General features: G+C 45.9%; 1 protein-coding gene across 1 annotated transcript; it reads right to left on the reverse strand.

The window, feature by feature from the left end:
* Positions 1 to 381: 381 nt before the first annotated feature.
* Positions 382 to 21411, reverse strand: BCL10 (BCL10 immune signaling adaptor). Its single transcript, XM_062191643.1, has 3 exons — positions 21097 to 21411; positions 6746 to 7034; positions 382 to 4139 (listed from the first exon to the last, which is right to left on the reverse strand). Exons 1-3 carry the CDS (start codon positions 21151 to 21153, stop codon positions 3784 to 3786), a joined length of 702 nt encoding a protein of 233 aa, XP_062047627.1. The 5' UTR covers positions 21154 to 21411; the 3' UTR covers positions 382 to 3783.
* Positions 21412 to 22788: the final 1377 nt, after the last annotated feature.

Raw genomic sequence — 22788 nt, forward strand, 5'->3', positions numbered from 1 at the left:
CAGGAGAGACCTGGGAAGCCATGGGCACTGTGGCCCAGCGGAGGCGACACGAGGCTGAAAGGCCCTGGATACCTAGAAATCAGATGTGACCCTGTGCCTAGCCAAGTGGGTCAGCACTTCCATTGGGTCTGTGGCCTGGGGCTCTGTCATCCAGACTGGCTTTACAAAACTGAATAGCTACATTCAAGGCAAAATAAATAGGAGAAGGAGTTGGCAATAAAGATGACAGCACCGGTGACAAGCTACTGGAGCCTGATTCAGGTCTTTTACTGAGTCTACCATCACTATTTTCCTGTATGGCCAGGCCTTCCAGTCGGACACCTTCATTGAAAGCTAATCTATAAATACAGGAACTATGAGATTATGATCTTTGAGTAAATTCTATTACAAATTTTTAATGCTCAAGAATGTCTTTTATTTTCATTTGAATGGCAGAGAGACAGAGAGAAACTTCCATCTGCTAGTTCACTCCCCAAATGTCTGCAACAGCTGGGGCTGCACCAGGATGAAGCTGGCAAACAGAAACTCCATCCAGATCTACCAAGTGGGTGGCACGGACCAAGTACTTGAGTCATCACCTGCTGCCTCCAAGGGCATTCATTCGAAAGAAGCTGGTGACAAGCAGAGGCAGGACTCAACTAGGCACTCCAACACAGGATGCGTGTGTACCAAGCTGCAGCTGACCTGCTGTGCCACAATGCCCACCCAACTAGTTATCTGGAAAGGAGAGAGAGAGAGAGAGAGAGAGAGAGAGAGAGAGAGAGAGACCGACCCATCTATTGACTCACTCCCCAAATGCTCTCAACAGCCAGGAACCAGTAACTTAGTCTGGGTCTCTTTAGTGATAGGAAACCAACTACTCTGAATCATCACCGGCTGCCTCCAGGGTGCACATTAGTAGGGAGCTGCAATTGAGAATAGAGTAGAAAACTGAACCCAGGAATTCTAATATGGGATGTTGGTATCCCAAATGGCGTCTTAACCAATATCAAATGCCTACCTTTGTCACTATTTTTTTAAAATAAAGATTTATTTATTTATTGGAAAGGCAGAGTTACAGAGACAGAGAGGGAGATCTTCCATTTGTTGGTTCACTCCCCAAATGGCTGCAATGGCAGGAGCTGGGCCAATCTGAAGCCAGGAATCAGGAGTTTCTTCCGGGTCTCCCATGCGGGTGCAGGGGCCCAAGGACTTAGGCCATTCTCCACTGCTTTCCCAGGTACATTAGCAGGGAGCTGGATAGGAAGTGGGGCAGCTAGAACTTGAACCAGGACTCACATGGGATGCCGGCATTGCATGAGGCAGCTTGACCTGCTACATGACAGTACTGGCCCCTTCACTATTTCTTATGCTGCAGGCAAAACTGATCCTCCTTAAATGTTAGAAAATGCTTATACTATAAAAAATTAGTCAAGTCTTTAAAAAAAATTTTAAAGCCAGTATGCCAAATTTCTTCACAATTGATAAATTAATTTCTCACAATTTTGTTATGTTTTCTATAAAAGTTGGTGCGCATAAAAAAGGTATATAATATTTCCTATTGAAAATCTAAAAAATCCAAACATAGCACTGAAATTTAAAAACTTTTCTTTTTAAAAGGTTTATTTATTTAAAAGGCAGAATGATAGGGAGGGAGAGAAAAATCTTCCAAGTACTGGTTCACTCCCCAAATTCCCACAACAGCCAGGTCTGGGCCAGGCTGAAGTTGTTAATCAGGAACTCCATCCAGATCTCCCCCATGGGTGGCAGGGACTCAAAATACTTGAGCCATCACCGGCTGCTTCCTGGCCACCAGGGAGCTGGATTGGAAGTGGGGAAGGCAGGACTTGATTGGGCATTCTGATATGGGATGCAAGTGTCCCAAGTGGCAATTTAACCTGCCCTAACTTTGTTAATAGCAAATTTGCATCTGATATTTTTCAATTAATGGACATCAGGAAGGAGTTATAATAAAAATTTTCAAAACCATAAAATCAGTCAAATTTTGTTAGACAGACACATCTAGCAAATGGCCCACTTTTTCCAAATAGTATTAAAAAAGCAGAGTTTTGGGGGCCGGCACCTTGGCATAGTGGGTAAAGTTGCTGCCTGCAGTGCTAGCATCCCATATGGGCCCTGGTTCAGGTCCCAGCTGTTCCACTTCTGATTCAGCTCTCTGCTATGGCCTGGGAAAGAAGTGGAAGATGGCCCAAGTCCTTGGGCCCCTGCACTCATGTGGGAGAGACTTGGAGGAAGCTCCAGGCTACTGGCTTTAGATTGCTCAGCTCTGGCTGTTGGAACCATTTGGAGAGTGAATCAGTGGATGGAAAACCTCTCTCTGCCTCTCTGTAACTCTGCCTTTCAAATTAAAAAAAAAAAAAAAAAAAAAAAGGAAGAGTTGCCATACACATACACAGACACACACACACCAAGCCAATTTGTTCTGCGTATTTCAATTGCACAGTGGTCCTCATTAAAAGAGAAATTATCTTTTATTATTTTATTTATTTTAAAACAGAAGCTTTTTTTTTAAGTTTTATTTATTTGAAAAGCAAAGTGATAGAGACAGAGATAGGCATCCTCAACTACTGGTTCACTTCCCAGATGTCCAGAACAGCCAGGACTGGACCAAGATGAAGACAGGAGGCAGGATCTCCATCTGGGTTTCCCATATGAGTGGCATGGACCCAAGCACTTGAACCATCACCCGCTGCCTTCCAGTGTGCTTATTAGCAGGAAGCTAGATCAGAAGTGCAGCTGGGACTCAAACCCAGGCACTCAGGTATGGGTTGCAGAGGTCTTTACCACTGTGTCAAATGCCCAACCTGAAAGCATCTTTTAAGTATCTCATTAAATTACATGGGGCTTATGCCAAGATATTTTCTGCAAGAATGAAAATGATAAAGGAGGCTGGCACCAAGGCTCAATAGGCTAATCCTCCACCTGCGGAGCGGGCACACTGGGTTCTAATCCTGGTTGGGGTGCTGGATTCTGTCCCGGTTGCCCCTCTTCCAATCCAGCTCTCTGCTGTGGCCAGGGAGTGCAGTGGAGGATGGCCCAAGTGCTTGGGCCCTGAACCCCATGGGAGACCAGGAGAAGCACCTGGCTCCTGGCTTCGGATCAGCGTGGTGCGCTGGCCGCAGCGGCCATTAGTGGGTGAACCAATGGTAAAGGAAGACCCTTCTCTCTGTGAACATCTTAAGAAAGTAGTATTAATTAGTAAGGCTAATATGAAATGAATTTAGGTAAACCGCTGAGGCTTTTGGTGGCTGAAACTTCACCACAAGTAATATAAGGAGACCTTGTACATGCGTGTAAGACCAACTGAGTGGAAAAGAGATTCTTTTCAGTATATTGGCGGTTTTTCCCTCAGTGATTGGCTTCATTTCCAGACAGGAACTGCTTAATGCTGAAAATTTACTGCTCAATGGTTAGAAAGGACCATTAGAAAAATCCTAGCAAAAAAATGCAAAGAAAAATTTGCAGCCTAAGAATCTATCTTCAAATAGAGAAATGGTCATTAAAATTAGGTTTAAACATGAAAAATCTGCAAACACTAAAGCACCTAAAAGGGAAAAGTACAGAAAATACTGAAAAGTACATGATCAACATGATTGACATTTAGCTATCCTGAAAGTATACTTCTTTTGCTCTAAAATATTCTATTTACAAAGTATGCTTAAAATTGCATTTTTGAAAGACACATATCAAATGTAAATAAATCACTGTAGAAGTTTTATAAAAAGATTCCTATCCTTTAAAACATTTTTTGTTGTTACTGAACAAACGAAAGGCAGTATGCTGTCATTGCCGTGAAAGAGCACGTGACCGTAAGGGAAGAAACATCTCGCTGGAGTTCCCGCAAGTTCCTTGTTCCTCTAATTGCAGCTCTGGTGGCAAAGGAGGAGCTCCAGGGTCCCCAGGTCTGGGAAGTGTGGTTGAAGAGAAGATGGTATTTTCAGTTCTGCCTACTTCTAGAATAGGCAAATTCAGAGAAGAATCAGTAGAAAAAAAGGGAGCCGTGCTGGATTCTCCTTCCGGATGGTACATGGCGGTGGACGCTCTCCGTTTCTCGGAGAAAGTACTCTCATCTGAATTGGATCTAGATAAGTTGTTCGTGGCTCCACCAGGGAAAGGCTCACAGCTGCTACATTTGAGTCCTATAATTAAATCATTCAAGTGTAAATAAGAAAGTCTCAAGAACGGGCATCTACCCCCACCTTTATAACTTTTTAAAGATTACCAGCCAGCTGCCACACAGTCAAATTTTCAACAGCAACTTATATATTCTGTCTTAATCCATTTCAGATCTAACAGTCATGAAGTGAACTATTATTTACATTTTCCCTAAAAGGAAATAGTCTTAAGGGAGCTAAAAGACATGAAATTCACATTTCATGTGTACTTACATACTCAACCACTGAAGGACCCATAAAAAATAAAGCAGCCTCCCCAAATTTTCCATAAAATAATAAGGTATCCATACCCCTCTGTTATGCTAAGCAAATAATCAGCCTAACTGTCCACAAAGCACAGAAACTTCTGAGTTGACAAATTTAGGTAAAACATGTAAAACCCATAAAGTACACTTACATGTATCTTTTACTACTTCACAACATTCACTATCTATTTTTTGTTTATTTTCATCTACTTGAAAGGCAGAGTGAGAAAGAGACAGAGAGAGAGACAGAGATAGGGAGACAGAATTCTTCTATTTGCTGGTTCATTGTCCAGATGCCTACAATAGTCAGACTTGAGCTAGGCCAAAGCCAGGAGCCTGGAATTCCATCCAGGTCCCCCACATGGGTGGCAGGGGCCCAAGCACTTGAGCCATCATTTGCTGCCTCCCAGGATGCATTAGCAAGAAGCTGGATTGGAAGCAGAGTAGCTAGGACATAAACCAGCACTGTGATATAGGATGCGTGTGTCCCAAGTGGTGGCTTAGTACGCTGTCCACGCCTGCCTTGCATTCATTATTTCTATCCCACACTACATAAATTATCTTTCTTGTATATAGCTCACAAGGGGTACCCTCCAATGTGTCCTATCCAGCAAGGACTTAGGTTAAGAGTTCCCTAAGGGCAGAACCCTAAATTGCTTATTTCTGTATCCCCAGTGCCAAGAATGCTGGAGCAAAGCTACATTACACATACATGTGCCCTAGAGAGAAACAGAAAGAGGAAGTGGGAGGGTGGGGATTTATATTGTGCAAGCGATTCTATTTAAACAGCATCCCAATGAGGGAGTGTGTGCTGTGGGTGAGGGTGACATGGGAGAGATGAATACGTTATTCCCGTAATTATCTCAGTTCCCATGCCTCTCCCTTCTTGCCAGGCTGAGTATGTTTCTAGTGGTTAAAGTCAGGTATATTTTATACAACACGATCCCTATAAACACGTGCCAACTACACTTGTGAACAATTGGAAGACAGAGCTGGACTTAACAAAATACTCTAGTTATATACAATGTTCTTTATGTGTAATATATAGTGTTCCCAGAGATCTTGAAAAGGTTAATTTTACATTCTGCTGACTTTTCAAAATAAAAACCCTTGTGGATCTTGGGATTTCATTATAGTAAATTTTTCATAAATGCTATTATTATATGAATACAAATACAGAATACTGGGTGATATTCTACTTTTGCAATGCAATGACACTAATCAAGTAAAAAATGCAGATCAGATATTAATTCTGAAGCTTAAACGTTTTGTGTTTTTAAAAAAATTTTTTCTTTTATTTGAAGGGCAGGGAGACAGAGAGATCTCCATCTGTTTGTTCACTCTCCAAAGACCTGCAACAGCCACACTGGACTGGGCTGAAGCCAGGATCCCAGAACTCAATGGAAGCAATGTCCCACACAGGAAGCAGGGACCCCGGGTACACATTAGCAGGAAGCTGGAATCAGAAGTGTAGCTGGCACAAAAACCAGGCATCCAACGTGGAATGCAGGTGTCCCAAGCAGCATCTTAAACTGCTGCAGTAAATGCCTATCCATGAAGCTTAAACTTTTAAAAGCAAAATACCACTTCTAATTTTTTTGCTTTGCTTTTTTTTTTCCCCCTAAAGATTTGCTTATTTTAAGGCAGAGTTAAGAGAGGAAGATCTTTCATCTGCTGGTTTATTCCCCAAATGGCCAGAAGGAAGCCAGGAGCCTGGAACTCCACCTAGAGTCTCCCACATGAGTGATGGGGGCCCAAGCACTTGGGTTATTCTCCACTGCAAAATTAGCAGGGAGCCAGATTTGAAGTGGAGCAGCCGGGACGCAAATCCAGCACCCCCATGGGATGCCAGTGTTGCAGGTGACAGCTTAACCCTTTGTACCAAAATGCAGGACCCTGCTTTTGCATTTTAGCAAAGCATTATTGTGGCCAGTGCTGTTGCACAGCAGGTTAAAGCCACGAGCTGCCCTGATGCACTGGCATCGCATAATGGGCACTGGTTCAAGTCGTGGCTGCTCCACTTCCAATCCAGCTCCCAGATAATGTGCCGGGGAAAGCAGTGGTCGATGGCAAGTCTTTGGGCCCCTGCACCTCACCGGGAGACCTGGAAGAAGATCCTGGCTTCGGCCTGATCCAGCCCTGGTCATTGCAGTCATCTGAGGAGTGAACCAGCAGATGGAACCTCTCTCTTGTTCTGTCTTTCCCTTCTCTCTCTCTCTAACTCTGCTTTTCAAATAAAGAGATTAAAAAAAAAAAAAAAAACCCCAAAACTCCACAAAGCATTATTACACTTGAGTTAATCCTGAGAAACTTAACATATCTTACCTTTCAGATGTTCTAGTTTGATATTTCTAAGTTTCAGCACTTCATCTGTGATCTTCTGTATCAGAAAGTTCTGTGTTTTTTCTCGTCGAATAGATTCAACGAGGGTGTCTAGTCCTTTGGGGTTTTCTTGTAAGTAGTCTAACAGTTTTCCAGCCCTCTTTCTACTTGATGTTCGACAAGAAATTTCTTCAGTGTCTTCTCTGCTGAGTATTTTTTTAGCACGTAGATGATCAAAATGTCTCTCAGCTATGATTTTCTCACACAGGTATACACGCAAATTTTCTAGAGCCTAAAAAGACATAATACAGGCTTCAGTGTTGTTTTCCCAAACCTAAGGAAATCACACAGGTGACTGATTGTTAGGAATCTTTTCTGATGGAAAGTGCTGTTCTGAAGTCGGGAGGCTCAGGCCCTCTGAAACACAAGCTAATTAAGCTGAAGGTTCAAGGTTATCCATGCAGGTCCCTGACATTCCTCCCTGGTTCAGCCCTGCTCTTTTATATACATGTAAGGCTTTTATTTAATAAATATAAATTTCGTAAGTACAACTTTTGGATTATAGTGGTTCTTCCCCCTTTACCTGCCCTCCCATCCCCACTCCCATCCCACCTCCTATTCCCTCTCCCATCCCATTCTTCATAAATATTCATTTTTAATTATCTTTATATACAGAAGATCAACTCTATACTAAGTAGATTTCAACAGTTTGCACCCACACAGACACACAAAGTATAAAGTACTGTTTGAAGACCAGTTTTACTGTTAATTCTCATAGTATAACACACTGAGGACAGATGTCCTACATGGGAAGCAAGTACACAGTGACTCCTGTTAACAATTGACACTCTTATTTATGATGTTAGTGATCACCCGAGGCTCTTGTCCTGAGTTGCCAGGGCTATGGAAGCCTCTTGAATCCACAAACTCGACATGACTTAGACAAGGCCATAATCAAAGTGGAAGTTTTCTCCTCCCTTCAGAGAAAGGTCCCTCCTTTCTTGATGGTCCCTTCTTTTTTTTTTTTTTTTTTCTTTTTTTTTCTTTTTTTTTGACAGACAGAGTGGATAGTGAGAGAGAGAGACAGAGAGAAAGGTCTTCCTTTTTGCTGTTGGTTCACCCTCCAATGGCCGCTGCGGCTGGCGTATCGCGCTGATCCGAAGCCAGGAGCCAGGTGCTTCTCCTGGTCTCCCATGCGGGTGCAGGGCCCAAGGACTTGGGCCATCCTCCACTGCCTTCCCAGGCCATAGCAGAGAGCTGGCCTGGAAGAGGGGCAACCGGGATAGGATCCGGCGCCCCAACCAGGACTAGAACCCAGTGTGCCAGAGCTGCAAGGTGGAGGATTAGCCTGTTAAGCCACGGCGCTGGCCATTGATGGTCCCTTCTTTCCACTGGGATCTCACTCACAGAGATCTTTCATGTAGGTCATTTTTTGCCACAGTGTCTTGGCTTTCCATGCCTGAAATGCTCTGATGGGCTTTTTAGCTAGATCCAAATGCCTTAAGGGCTGATTCTGAGGCCAGAGTGCTGTTTAGGGCATTTGTTATTCTATGAGTCTGCTGTGCGTCCTGATTCTCATGTTGGATCATTCTCTCCTTTTTAATTCTATTATTAGCAGACACTTGGTCTTATTTATGTGATCCCTTTGACATTAATTCTATCTTTATGATCAGTTATGAACTTAAACCGATCACTTTAACTAGTAAGATGGCATTGGTAACCTGCCAACTTCATTGGATTTGGAGTCCCATGTCAACCCTACTTTTGATTTTACCTTCGCAACTAAAAACCAAGACCATGTTACCGAGAAGAGGGGCCTGGGTCCTTGGCAGTAAGCAGGCCTGCTGATGGCTACCTTCAGGGGTTAAAGACGAGAGCAAAGAGGACTGTACACTGTAATTACCATTTATCAAAGAATTCAGAATTATGACCTGGGAGGATGTTCTCACAATTTATAACTTTCTCATGTTTGTACTTAATTATTCCAGTTTCCTATAGGAAAATTATTAACAACAAAACAAAAACAAAAATCTTAATTAAAAGAATCAAAACTGCATCTGTCTTTGGGGTCTGTAGGAGAGGCTAACCTCTAAGTCAGTGAGTCTGTCTTAGTGGAAGGGAGATGGAAGGGTGTATGGAGATAGAAACCTAGAGAAGTAACAGGTTTTGGAAAAACTGAAGAGTTCAAGAATACCACAGAAACCAAGTCTATGTATGGGAAGAGCCTAAGGGAGCTTAATTAGCAGAAAATACACGTTGGTCTCAATAAATTACATTAACAACTGATGTCAGCAATCCTGTTTTAGCACCTCCCTTTACTAGGCCTGTGATCTTGGGTAAGTTACTTCACGCCTCTGTGCCTGTTTCTTCATCTGATATGCAGAACACATAAATTAATATATGCAAAGTGCTTTGAAAAGTGTGGTATTTGGTAAGTATCAATATATGTCAGAGACTACGACCACGATAATTCATCTGACTCACATTTATGATGATTTCAGAGGCACCACAGTGTGTGGTGGCAAGAAGCTGGGCTAGATGAAGGGTTCCTGCAGTTCTTGGTTCACTGAGCTCCCACATTCATCTACTCACACACAGACATTTTATAATCTCAATTCCTAATATGCCAAGTGCTGAGCACTGACTATATCTAGATGACAAGATATGAATCCTGGATGCAAAGAGCCTTGGTCAAGTTGGCAAATGTGTATTACACAAAACCAGTAATTTTAAGACAATATGATACGGCCCAGGAAAAAAATAATTATAGTCAACTGGGGAAACACAGATTAAGCAACTCCATCACCAAGAACTGGGAAATTTACAGAGGCATGGAGGTGCACAGAATTCTGGGGTAGCATACACACGGCTACTGAGAAGGGAGGTAAGAAATGAAGTAGGGAAGGAAAACTAGCATGGATCATGGAAGATTTAAAAAACTTTTGTTTTAAACATGTTGTTATTTGGGGAAAAGAGGGGAGAGGGAAGGAGGTGGGGGGGGGGGGGGAGAAAGAGGGAGATGGACAGACACTGAGAGCTCCCAGTGGTCCTCTCTCTCAGATTCTTGCAATGGCCAGGGCAGGAACCAGGAGCCAGGACCTCAATACAGATCTCCCATGTGAGCTGCAGGAATCTAGTAACTTGAACTATCACTGCTGCCCGGCATTTGCATTAGTAGAAAGCTGGATTCAAGATCTGGAGCTGGGAACTGAACTCAGGTACTTTGCTATGGAAGGTGGGTGTCTTAACAGCTGAGCTAAATGCTTATTCATGAAAGACTTTTTTATAACAAACAGAGGAACATACATTCCCCACAGGCAAAAGAAAAGTTTTCAAAGATGTAGAAATAAGCAGCAGTAAGAAAACTGTTGCAGAAAACTGGAGGTAGCCAAAACTGAGGTCAAAGGAGACCAATTGAAGATTGCCTCAATTATCTTACATAAGAGACACTGAATGTATGAATTCATCTTTTCCATTTTACCACTTATACACTGATGTTTCTCAAATTTATGCCTGTGATCAAGACTTCTTCCACTTATACATCCCAAAGATACTCAAAATTCAACATGTTCTAAATTTATTGTACCCTTATCCTTTTCCTTTGATATTGTCAACTCACTTGGGAGTACCACTATCCATCCAACCATGCAATAAATCTAGAATTTATCTTCGATCCTTTTTCTTTCACTCACTTGCCACATCTGATCAACCATTCTCTAAGACCCACCAATCCACTTCATATATTGTGTCCCTGTGCTTCATCTCTATTATCATTGCCCTAGTTTAGGTCCTTATTTTTTTAAGGATTTATTTATTTATTTGAAAGGCAGAGTTAAACAGAGAGGCCTTCCATCTGCTGGTTCACTCCCCAAATGGCCACAATGGCCAGAGCTGGGCTGATCCAAACACAGGAGCTTTTTCCAGGTCTGCCACATAGATGCAGTGGCCCAAGGTCTTGGGCCATCTTCTACTGCTTTCCCAGGCTATAGGAGAGAATAGGATTGGAAGTGGAGCAGCTGGGTCTCGAACTGTTGCCCATATGGGATGCAGGAGCTGCAGGCCAGGGTTTTAATCTGCTGTGTCACAGCACTGACCTCCTAACTAGACTTATTTCCTTCTTCCTCCTCAAATTTCTCCTCCACACATCCTTTAGATCTTGTAATTTTTCTTCTCCTTTTAAAAAAATAACTTTTTTTTTTTTTTAAATTATTTATTTGGATGTCAGAATTAGAGAGAGGAAGAGACAAATAACCTTTATTTGCTGGTTCACTTCCCAGATGGCTGCAATGGCTGGGGCCAAGCCAGGCCAAAGCCAGGAGTCAGGAGCCAGGACCTTCATCCAGGTGTCCCACATGGGTGCCGGGGCCAAACACTTGGGCTATTTTCTGGTGCTTTCCCCAGGCCATTAGAAGGAAGCTGGATCAGAAGTGGAGCAGCTGGGACTCCAACTGGCGCCCACATGGGATGCAGGCGGCAGCTTTACCCACCATGCTACAACACTGGCCCCAAAATTTAATTCTTTATATAAGAAGCAGATAGAGAGCTTCCATCTGCTTATTCACTCTCACAAGCCCTCAATGGCTGAGACTTGGCATGGCCAAAGTCAGGATCCAGGAATTCAATCCACATCTCTCATGTGGGTGATAAGAACCCAATTACTTGAGCCATCTCCAATGCCTCTCAGAGTTCGCATTAGCAGGAATTTGGGTCAGGAGTAGGAGTGTAGTATTGAACTCGGGTTCTGGGATGCAGATACCTTACTTTTGTTTTTTTAAAGATTTATTTATTTGAAGGGCAGAGCAAGAGAGTGAGAGTGAAGTGGGGAGAGAGAGAGAGAGAGATCTCTGTTACATCCACTGGTTCACTTCTCAAATGCCCACATCTGGGTTCAGGCCAGACTGTAGCCAGGAGCCTGGAACTCCATCTAGGTCTTCCAAGTGGGGAGCAGGAACCTAAGTCCTTATACCATCACCTGTTGCTTTCCCAAGCACATTCACAGGAAGCTGGGTTGGAAGCAGAACAGCCAGGATTCCATCAGGCACTCTGATATGGGATGTAAGCATCCCAAGGAGCAGCTTAATCCACAGTGTCACAACATCTGTCCCTTAACTTGAATCTTTTTCATTTGTTTGTTATTTTTAAATATTTTATTTGAGAGGTAGAGTTACAGACAGAGAGAGAGAGAGAGTCAGAGAGAGAGGTCTTCCATCTACTTGGTTCACTCCCCAAATGGCCACAATGGCCAGAGAAGGGCTGATCTGAAGCCAGGAACCAGGAGCTTCTTCTGGGTCTCTCATGTGGGTGCAGGGGCCCAAGGACTTAGGCTATTCTCCGCTGCTTTCCCAGGTGCATTAGCAGGGAGCTGGATAGGAAGTGGAGCAGCCAGGACTCAAATCAGTGCCCACATGGGATGCCAGCACTTCAAGGCAAGGGCTTTATCCTGCTATGCCACAGCTCTGGCCCCCTAACTTGACTCTCGATCACTAACACCCACTCTTAGATCTTCCAGTTTTTCAAGAGTAAATGGAAATCTGGAGTGTCACATAAATTTGACTAAGACTGAATTGGTATCAAGTTTGTAAAAATTTAGAACACTGTGTTCTGCCCCCCCCCCCCCCCCCACACACACTTCAAGGATAAAGCACTTCAACCATGGCAGACCAATGGAGAACATGGTTCTGGAGTTAGGCCAAGCAGAGGTTAGATCTTGAATCTGCTACCTACTCCTGTGGCAGATGGGGCAAACTACTTAATCACATTAAGCTTCAGGTTCCTCATTCGAAAAATAATGATAAAAGCTTAACTTGCAGGACATCTAGGAGGAATAAATGAGGCAGTAAATGAAATTACTAAAAAAAATCCTTGGAAAAATGGAATGAAAAGATATTAAAAGATTTTAGTGCAAAAATTCTGAAATTCATGCAGTTTTTTCATAATACATATTTTCATGAACTTGTTAAAGATACTTTATATGCATGGGTTTCAAAATTGTTTTGCACTAAAATAAATATATTTTTTAAAAAAAGATTTATTTATTTGAAAGGCAGAGTTAGAGAAGAAAAGACAGAGAATGAGATCTTCCATTTGCTGGTTTACTCCCCAAATGGCTACAACGACCAGGGCTGGGCCAGGTCAAAGCCAGGAGACAGGAACTTCTTCTGGGTCTCCCACATGGGTACAAGAGCCTAAGTACCTGGGCCATTCTCTGCTGCTTTCCCAGGAGCTGGGAGCTGGATTGGAAGTGGAACAGCAGGGACTTGAACTGGCAACTGTATGGGATGCTGGTGCTGCAGGCCGTGGCTTAACCCGCTATGCCACAGAGACAGGCCCAAAATAAATATCTTCTAAGTCCATTTTCCATTAACCTTTTGAAGTGTGCTTGTATCTGAAAGCTTGGCACAGTCTCTGATATACAGTAAATGCTCAATAAATAATAGCTATTTGCCTATGGCAGCCAAGGTTCTTGATAATACGGCTCTTGTCTACTTCTCCAGCTTAATCTATCACTGCCTCTATCCTAAAACTGCTGTCACTCTATTTCTTCATGTTGTGAACTTTGTCTCATTCCCCACCCCTCCAATCCTCAGCCCCTCGTCATCCTTAAGAGTCAGGTCAGTGGTCATCTCCTTTGAAGAGCTTTACCTAAACTCGCTAGGATGAGTTAGGTACTCCTTTCCCTGTCCTTAGAGCATCCTGTGCAAGTATTTCATCTTTCTATATACCAGGACTCCACTGTTTTGTTTTGTTTTACCACAGTTCCCAGTTCATTCCCAGAAACCACCAGGGACAATACCACAACAGCTGGTTTGAGGCCAAACATCTGCCCAGCCCCAAACTATCATCTTTTTTTTTTTTTTTTAAGAATTATTGTATTTATTTGAAAGAGTTACAGAGAGAGGTCGAGACAGAGAGAGAGGTCTTCCATCCGATGGTTCACTCCCCAGATGGCTGTAATGGCCAGAAGTGCACCGATCTGGAGCCAGGAGCCAGAAGCTTCCTCCGGGTCTCCCACATGGTATAGGGGCCCAAGCTCTTGGGCCATCTTCCACTGCCTTCCCAGGCCACAGCAGAGAGCTGGATCGGAAGAGGAGCAGCCAGGACTCGAACCAGTGCCCATATGGGATGCCGGAGCTACAGGCCAGGTCTTTAACCCGCTGTGCCACAGCGCTGGCCCCCCCAAACTATTATCTTAACGAACTTTTCTACAGTAAGCGAATCCTTTTCCACTGTACTTCTGAAGCTAGGAAGCTATTCCTAATAAGAGTGCAGGTTTAGTGAAAGTCTTACACTTTCTACTTGCAGACTAATTTTATTTTTATGCTAAAGTCACTTGGTCATGAGAGCTGGTTTTCCATTCTTCTATTTGAACTACTTGATTAGACCGATCTGTTTGTAAATTTGCACAATTTCAGCACCTCCTTGAAATCCTCACAGAGAGGATGTCTGTGCACACTCCCCAAACTATTTTATCTCAGAAGAAAGAGCCAAACTGCTACTGCTTCACCAGCTGGGTACCCTGAGGCTCACGCTCCACTGAAGACCCAGCAATGCGCTTGACAGCAGAGCCTGCAGCCACAGCAGCCACAGCAGCTGCCATCTGGGCCATCAGGCCTGGCGGCCAGGGCAGCAGCAAGTTAGCCAACTGCAGATGGTGGGGCTGCTGCCGGCCTGTGGGCAGCTGGCCGGACAGCCCATGCAGGAGGTGTGGCTTCAGCTTTCCCGAATGCTTCCAATGCTAGCACTGGGAGCTCCTAGCGACTGAAGAGCACTGAGGACTTCTTTACTGCCAGTCTGATCTTTTTGGTTCTCTTAACTTCTCAGTGAAAGGCACAGTAGACAACTGCCTCCTTGAAACATTCCTTCCTCTCATTTCTGTGGCTGTAACTTCTCAACTTTTTTTTTTAAAGATTTATTTATTTGAAAGGTAGAGTTGGGGGGGGGGGGTGTCTTCTATCAGCCATTTTACTCCTCAGGTGGCCTCAATGGTTGGAGCTGGGCCTTTCTGAAGCCAGAGCCAGAAGCTTCTTTTGGGTCTCTGATGTGAGTACAGGGGCCCAAGCGTTTGAGCCGTCTTCTACTGCTTTCCCTAGTACATTAGCAGGGAGCTGCATTGGAAGTAGAGCAGCCGTGGCCGGCGCCGCGGCTCACTAGGCTAATCCTCCGCCTTGCGGCGCCGGCACACCGGGTTCTAGTCCCGGTCGGAGCACCGATCCTGTCCCAGTTGCCCCTCTTGCCAGGGAGTGCAGTGGAGGATGGCCCAAGTGCTTGGGCCCTGCAACCCATGGGAGACCAGGAAAAGTACCTGGCTCCTGCCATTGCCGCAGCGCGCTACCGCGGCGGCCATTAGAGGGTGAACCAACGGCAAAAGGAAGACCTTTCTCTCTGTCTCTCTCTCACTGTCCACTCTGCCTGTCAAAAAAAAAAAAAAAAAAGGAAGTAGAGCAGCCGTAACTCAAATCAGTGCCTATAAGGGATGCTGGCGCTGCAGACACTGGTTTACCCCACCATGCTACAGCGCAGTCTCCTACTATGTCTTTTTTTTTTTTGGGTGAAAGAGTTACAGAGAGAGGTAGAGACAGAGAGAGAGGTCTTCTATCTGCTGGTTCACTCCCCAGATGGCCGCAATGGCCAGAACTGCGCTGATCCAAAGCCTGGAGCCAGGAGTTTCCTCCTGGTCTCCCACATAGGTGCAGGGGCCCAAGGACTTGGGCCATCTTCTACTGCTTTCCCAGGCCACAGCAGAGAGCTGGATTGGAAGAGGAGCAGCCAGGACTAGAATCAGCGCTCATATGGGATGCCGGCGCTTCAGGCCAGGGCTTTAACCCACTGCGCCAGAGTGCTGGCCCCTATTTTTTTTTAATTATGTCTATTTTTCAAAGTGATTGAGGGGGCCAGTGCCATGGTGTAGTAGATAAAGCTGCCGCCTGTGGTGCCAACATCCCATACGGGTGCCAGTTTGAGTCCCGGCTGCTCTACTTTCATTCCAGCTCTTTGCTAATATGCTTGGGAAAGCAGCGAAGATGGCCCAAATGCTTGGGCCCCTGCACCCACATGGAAGACCCACATGAAGCACCTGGCTCTGGCTTGGCCCAGCCCTGGCGGTAGTAGCCAAATGGGGGAATGAAGCAGCAGATGAAATATCTCTGTTGCTGTCTCTCCCTCTCTCTCTGTAATTCTGACTTTCAAATAGATAAATATAAATATATCTTTAAAAATAAACACAGTAGTTCTTTTTTTATGGCATTACAAAGGAAGCTATTTTTTTTTTTTTAATTCCAAATCCCCCTTCCTTAGTCTCTAAAGCAGCAGGCACAACTTGACTGCTCCCAGGAACCCTTTTCCATTGGATCCTGTCTGAGTAGTTCTGCTACCTGGATTTCTTCACCTTCACTGCCGGAATCACATGTCCTATTGCCGGTCCAATCCTGGCACTGAGGGACCACCTCCTCCAGTGTATTCTCAGGGCGGGCGGGGAGGACAGAGTAACTCTCAGGACACTGCTGGTGCTTCTCATGAATCATGCAAGGAAACTGGCTTGATGTGGATACAGAACTAGAGTGTGTGGAAGAAGCTGGTTCTCCAGCCTGAACTGAGTTGCTGCTGGGCTGTCCCTGCAGAAAGAATCCTTCCTTTTTATCTAGACTTTTCCACAGCCAGTGAGTGACTCCAGAATGCAGACCATTTCTGGGTGTCAAGGATGTCGCCACTTCCAGGGAGTCCTGGCATCCTGAAGGCTCCTGCAGTCAGGGCAGATAACAGGGAGGTGGAGGCTGAGCCACCTGGGCCTGTCTCAACCGTGAGGGCCAGGGTGGTGGCCTCATTCATTCTTTAAAACTCTCCTTTCTAGAGGATTTTAAAACTCCTGTCTCTTCGAGCTCTCAACTTCCAAGGCCAATTCATTTGATCCAACACTTGCATGTCTAGCTCTGAGCTTCCTTCTGAACTTCAGGCTTGGTAGATCTAACTGCTGGTTTGAGATTTCCACTTACCAATCTGATCCCTTTCTCCAGCTCAACTCCCAAATCCATCATCAGATCCCATCGTTGCTTTTCAAAACTGCCTCTGCAATTCTGCTCCATGCTAACCACCACGATCTTCCCTCTGTACAAAATTCCAAGTCTCCCTACTGCTTTCCCTGCTTTCTCTCTTGCTATTCTCAACCCACAGAATAGACAGGAGGGATCTTTAAAAGTAGAACATAATTCTTCAATAAATCCCCATTAGGGAAAAAACACCCTTCATGAAGTGGCTCTCTCTACTTTCTGACCTTAACTCAGGCTAACCTGTTTTCCAATTTCCCCAAGTCACAAAGGTCTTGCCTATTTTATGGTACATGGCAAATTCTATTCTGTCTAGAATGTTCTTCCTCAGTTCTGTCATATTCTTCAGGAATCAGTTTAAATGTAACCTCCCCTGACCATCCTATCTCAAGAAGATTTCCTATTATTGCCTCAGCATATGTTTATCCCTGTCATAGCACTTATATTTATAATTAAACATTTATGTGTTTCCAAGTCTAATGACCTACATGTTTGCCTACCTGGCAAGAACCAGGCAAGCTTTTTTTTTTTTTTTTTTTAAAGATTTTATTTGTATTTATTTCAAAGGTAGAGTGACAGAGAGAGAGATAGATCTTCCATCTGCTGGTTCAGTCCCCAAATAGCCACAACAACCAGGACTGGGCCAGGCTGAAGCTAGGAGCCTGAACTACATCCAGGTCTTCCAGGGGCCCAAGTACTTCAGCCATCTGCTATTGCCTTCTCAAGTCATTAGTAGGGAGCCAGACTGGAAGCAGAACAGCCAGGACTCAGAGATGCATTCTGATATGGGATGCTGGTGTTGCAGGTGTTATACAGTTTAACCCACTGTACCATAACACCAGTCCCCAGAACCAGCCATGTTTTTGTTTTTTTGTTTTTTTTTAATTTTTGACAGGCAGAGTGGACAGTGAGAGAGAGAGACAGAGAGAAAGGTCTTCCTTTGCCGTTGGTTCACCCTCTAATGGCCGCCGCGGTAGCGCGCTGCGGCCGGCGCACCGCGCTGTTCCGATGGCAGGAGCCAGGTGCTTCTCCTGGTCTCCCATGGGGTGCAGGGCCCAAACACTTGGGCCATCCTCCACTGCACTCCCTGGCCACAGCAGAGAGCTGGCCTGGAAGAGGGGCAACCGGGACAGGATCGGTGCCCCGACCGGGACTAGAACCCGGTGTGCCGGCGCCGCAAGGCGGAGGATTAGCCTGTTGAGCCACGGCGCCGGCCTAGAACCAGCCATGTTTTGTTCAACACTCTGTATACACTATCCTCGCCACAGGGCCAACTATTTGGGGTGAATGCAAAATTCACTACACTCATTTTGTGAGTTAAAAGGATTATTTTAGGGGCAGAATCTGGTCCAGTGGTTAAGATACCAGTTAAGGTGCCCCCGTCCCTTATCAGAGTGACCGGGTTTGAGTCCCACCTCTGGCTCCTGGTTTCAGCTTCCTGCTGATGTAGAACGCAGACCCTGCAAGGCAGCAGCTGATGGCTCAAGAAGTTGGATTCCTGATACCACCAGGAGACCTGGACTGAGACCCAGTAGAGTGAACCAGCAGATGGTAGCTCTCTGTCTCTCTGATAAATACATTTTTAAGATCTATATCATTTTATATTTGTCTCCCTACCCCTAAGAAATCAAGCTCTTTTAAAATTAGGATTGTGTCTTAGTTTTAATTTTTGAACTGTTGGAAACAACTACAGCATCAGTCTTACAGTAGTATGCATTTTTCATTTATTAAACTGAATTAAAAGCAATCAAAAAGATGAGGTAAACAACCAGATGGAGAAGCAAAGGAAAAGGAAAGTGTGAGGGGGAGTGCCAGGAGGATGGGTGTTGGTGCACCTGTCCCACCTTATTTGAGGCAGTTATGACACTCCCACAGTTGCTGGTAACTGGGCTGACTACCAAGCAACTAAAGAGGGGGTACTGCATAGAGCAGACCATGTTGAAAATGTCATGGGAAAAAAAATCTACAAACCAAACCAAACACATGGTTTTTTTTTCACAAACCTCCTGAAACCCATTTAAGTTTTCCTCCAGGTTATACATTTACTTCTTTTTAAAGAAATGTTTATTAATTTTTATTTTTTTTTAAAGGCAGAGAGAGAGAGATAGAGAGAGATACCAATCTTCCATCCACTGGCTCACTCTTAAATACCAACAATAGCTCAGGCAAAAGCCAGAGCCAGGAACTCCACCAGGGTCTCCCAATTGTGTGGCAGGGATCCAAGTACTTGATTCATTATCTGCTTCCTCCCAAGTACATTAGCAGGAAGTCGGGACTCCATCCCAGACACTGTGATATGGGCTGCAGGTATCTGAGGTGATAGCTTACCCTGCTGTGCCACAACCCCTACTCCAAGGATACATATTTCTGATACAGGGATAAATTGAAATCACAGAAATGGATAACATCAATGAACCATCAGAGAAAAATAAAGGCCCAGAAGCCACTCTCCCATCTGTATGTGTGTACAGGTCTTACTTCCTCTCATTTGTAATCACACTGGCTTTATCATTTGTGAAGGGAGAATGGCTATTATCTCCTTTACAGGAAGTCATAAAGCTTAAGTAGGAACACTGTAAATCGTGTAACATCATAAATTGTGGAACATAATAGGCCTATCTCTTGAAATGCATGGTTTTAGTGGCAATCGTTTTGAATGAGACAATGCTTGTTTACTTTATATAGGTTGAACATTCCTAATCTGAATCTCTGAAATCTGAAATCCTCCAATATCTGCATTGCTGTGACACAAGTGGAAAATTCCATCCCTGACCTCATGTAATACTGGGGCAGCCAAAACAAAGGCATATAAAAAATAAGGTACAAAATTACCTTCGGGTTATGTGGATAAGATGGATACCAGAGAGGGGGGAGAGAGAAAGATTTTCCATTGCTTGATTCACTCCCCAAATGGCCACAACATCTGGGACTGGACTAGGCATAAGTCAGTAGCCAGCAGCTCCTTACAGGTCTCCTATGGGGTGTCAGGTGCCCATGTAGTTGGGCCACCTTCCACGGCCTTCCCAGGTCATTAGCAGAGATCTGGATTGGACAAAGAGCAGCAAGGACTCGACTTGGTGCTCCAATATGGGATGCTGGTACTGCAGGTCGCGGCTTAACCCACAACACCACAATGCCAGCCCCCATAAATGATTTTCAAGTTTCAACCTGAGTCCCTATCCCCAAGATTTCTCATTATGGATATGCAAATCCTGAAATCTGAAACAATTCTGGTCCTAATGATTTCAGATAAGGGGTACTCAACCTGTGGTAGTCCTCAACGTCCCAGTCCTATCTCAACTAGGAACCTATAGCAGGGGTCTGTAAGGACAGCACTCTACACACGCCAAGTGCTCTGGGGGGGGTCTCTGGTGAGGAAACTGAGGCACTGGTCCCAGCAGTACCATTCCCTTCTGCCAGGGAGTCCTACCAACTGCCAACTGTCAGCTCACAGTAATACACCCTCCGGGGAGGGCAGCGGACTGGAGGCAGACGAACATTTTAGAATTGTGTCCTGTCCACGAGTGATTCTGCAGAAGCCCTGTGGTGTGAGTTTGTTTTTAATTCGAATTAACATAAACTACCTTCGCAGTAGGGCTCACCCAGGCCTCACCTGGCAAAGGAAAACCAAACAAGTAATACCTCAACAAGGCCACTTTTTACAAATAAATATTAAGGTCTGCGCGGCTCTGCATCCTCCAGGCAGAAGCTCCTGGATATTTTCAACGCTGATTTGTAAAGGAACGGAGCGACGTGGGTTCACGCCTCTCCCCGTATTTAAATATGTGGGCGTTTGCTTACTAGGGGAATTCCAGGCTGTGCTTTCAGCTGTTGAGCTTCCCCCAGACCCCGCTGCAGAAGTTTCACCCGCTGGATCCTCCGACTGGTCCAGCTTGTGCTCTAGGTGAGATAGCGGCCCGGGCTGAGCCTGACCCGGGCTGAGCCCGAGCCGCCGATCTCTTAAGAACGCAGCTCCACGAGCCCGCGAGGCCGAGGGGATCACGCGGGGATGGGTGAGCAGCGGGCAAGAAGCGGGCTGCCGAGAAACGCCCCGCGGGACAAGATGTCAGGATCTCAAGCTCTGCGCGTGGCGATTTTGAACACACGGATGAACAGGTCCCCGGAGGCGGGGGTCACTTCCCCCGAGGCGCCGCGGCCGCCCTCCCCTGCCTGGACCTTCCGTTCCTCCGCCCTGGAGGTTCCTCCTAGTCCCCCGACACTGGGTTTCCGCTTTCCTCGCCGGCGGGACTGCGGCCCGCCCCCACCCCCCGGCCCAGAGCTTTCCGCGGCGCCCGGGCAACAGAGGCTACTCACGTCCTTCTTCACTTCGGTCAGGTCCTCCTCAGTGAGGGACGGCGCGGTGGGCTCCATGGCGGAGGCGCGACCCCGCGCTGCTTCCGGGTCTGAGAGCTCGGACGGCACCGCCCCGCCCCAACTGGGGACCGGTCTCGGGATATTGGGGGAGAAAGGAAGAGGGGCAGATTATGGGGGGGCGACTCGGCTACCCCTTGAAGAGCAGAGGGGATCGGGGTTCAAAGCCTAGCGCTTCCGGCTCCGTCTCCGGGCCCGACGGCGCTGCAGAAACCAGGCGCGACGACGCGGAGCTGGGAGTTCGGCCCGCCAGCCCTCGGGAAGGCGGTCCGTCGATAGGGCCCGCCCCGCTGTGCGGCGGCCAATGGGTGCCAGCCCCAGGCCACTACTGCCCCGCCCCCGGCTGGAGCCTTTCCTGGGTGGGGCCACCGTGGCTGACATCACCTCAAGCCACGCCTCCGGAGGTCGTCTGAGAGCAGCCGCGGGTGGACAGCTCCAAAAGGAATCGTTTCCGTGGGCGGGCCCGGGCCTTCACGGGTGCTCGCCTCGGTGACTCTCGGCTTCTCACTGCCGTCGGTTCCTCCCCTGTTCCCAGACAGTGCTCTACAATTTCCGGTTGCTGTGTTTGCCCATTCAAGGTTTTCAAGTATTCTTGGCCACGAACACACACCTACATTGAAGAAAGTTTGGAGAGAGAAAAGGAAACCACCCGCAACCCTACCGCTTTAATACCTGGTTTAATGTTTGCGTACATCTTGGTCACTGTTCATTGTACGCATGTTATTCGCGTTTATTGATCTGGTAAGGGACCTTCACTCACAGGGCTGCTGGGAGTAGATGGCACACAGCGTACAATGTATTATTTATTTTCTTTTATTATTCAAACATTTGTTGAGTCCTCATTGATATTTTTAGGCAGTGTAAGAGTTCTCTATTTTATGGGAGGAGGCTGATGACCAGCGAAAAATAACAAGAGAACCAAGGACACATTTGGGAAAGCCAATATTTAAGGGAAGGGACAGGAAAGAACAATGTTGCAAAAGCCAGGTCATTGAGGTTTGTTTTTTTTTTTTTATTTTTGACAGGCAGAGTGGACAGTGAGAGACAGAGACAGAGAGAAAGGTCTTCCTTTTTGCCGTTGGTTCACCCTCCAATGGCCGCCGCGGTAGCGCGCTGCGGCCGGCGCACCGCGCTGATCCGATGGCAGGAGCCAGGTGTTTATCCTGGTCTCCCATGGGGTGCAGGGCCCAAGGGCTTGGGCCATCCTCCACTGCACTCCCTGGCCACAGCAGAGAGCTGGCCTGGAAGAGGGGCAACCGGGACAGGATCGGTGCCCCGACCGGGACTAGAACCCGGTGTGCCGGCGCCGCTAGGCGGAGGATTAGCCTATTGAGCCGCGGCGCCGGCCGGTCATTGAGGTTTTGATAATAATACAGGACTCTGGTTTTCACATTAACCTTTTGTCATATAATGAGAATGTTTTTTTCCATGGTGATGCATAATGCAAGTAGTTTTTTCTGATTGCTTTATCTTCCATCATCTTGGTATAACTCAATTGACTTAACAATACATTCTTTCATTTAACAAACACTTATTGAATGTTGCTATGGTTTGGATGTGATTGCTGCCCCAAAGGTTCATGTGTGGGAAGCTTGAGCAGCCCCTGTGTGGTGATGTCAAGAGGTGGTGGGACCT

Source organism: Lepus europaeus, chromosome 5, assembly GCF_033115175.1.
Source record: "Lepus europaeus isolate LE1 chromosome 5, mLepTim1.pri, whole genome shotgun sequence".
In the NCBI taxonomy this organism is placed as follows: Eukaryota; Metazoa; Chordata; class Mammalia; order Lagomorpha; family Leporidae; genus Lepus; species Lepus europaeus.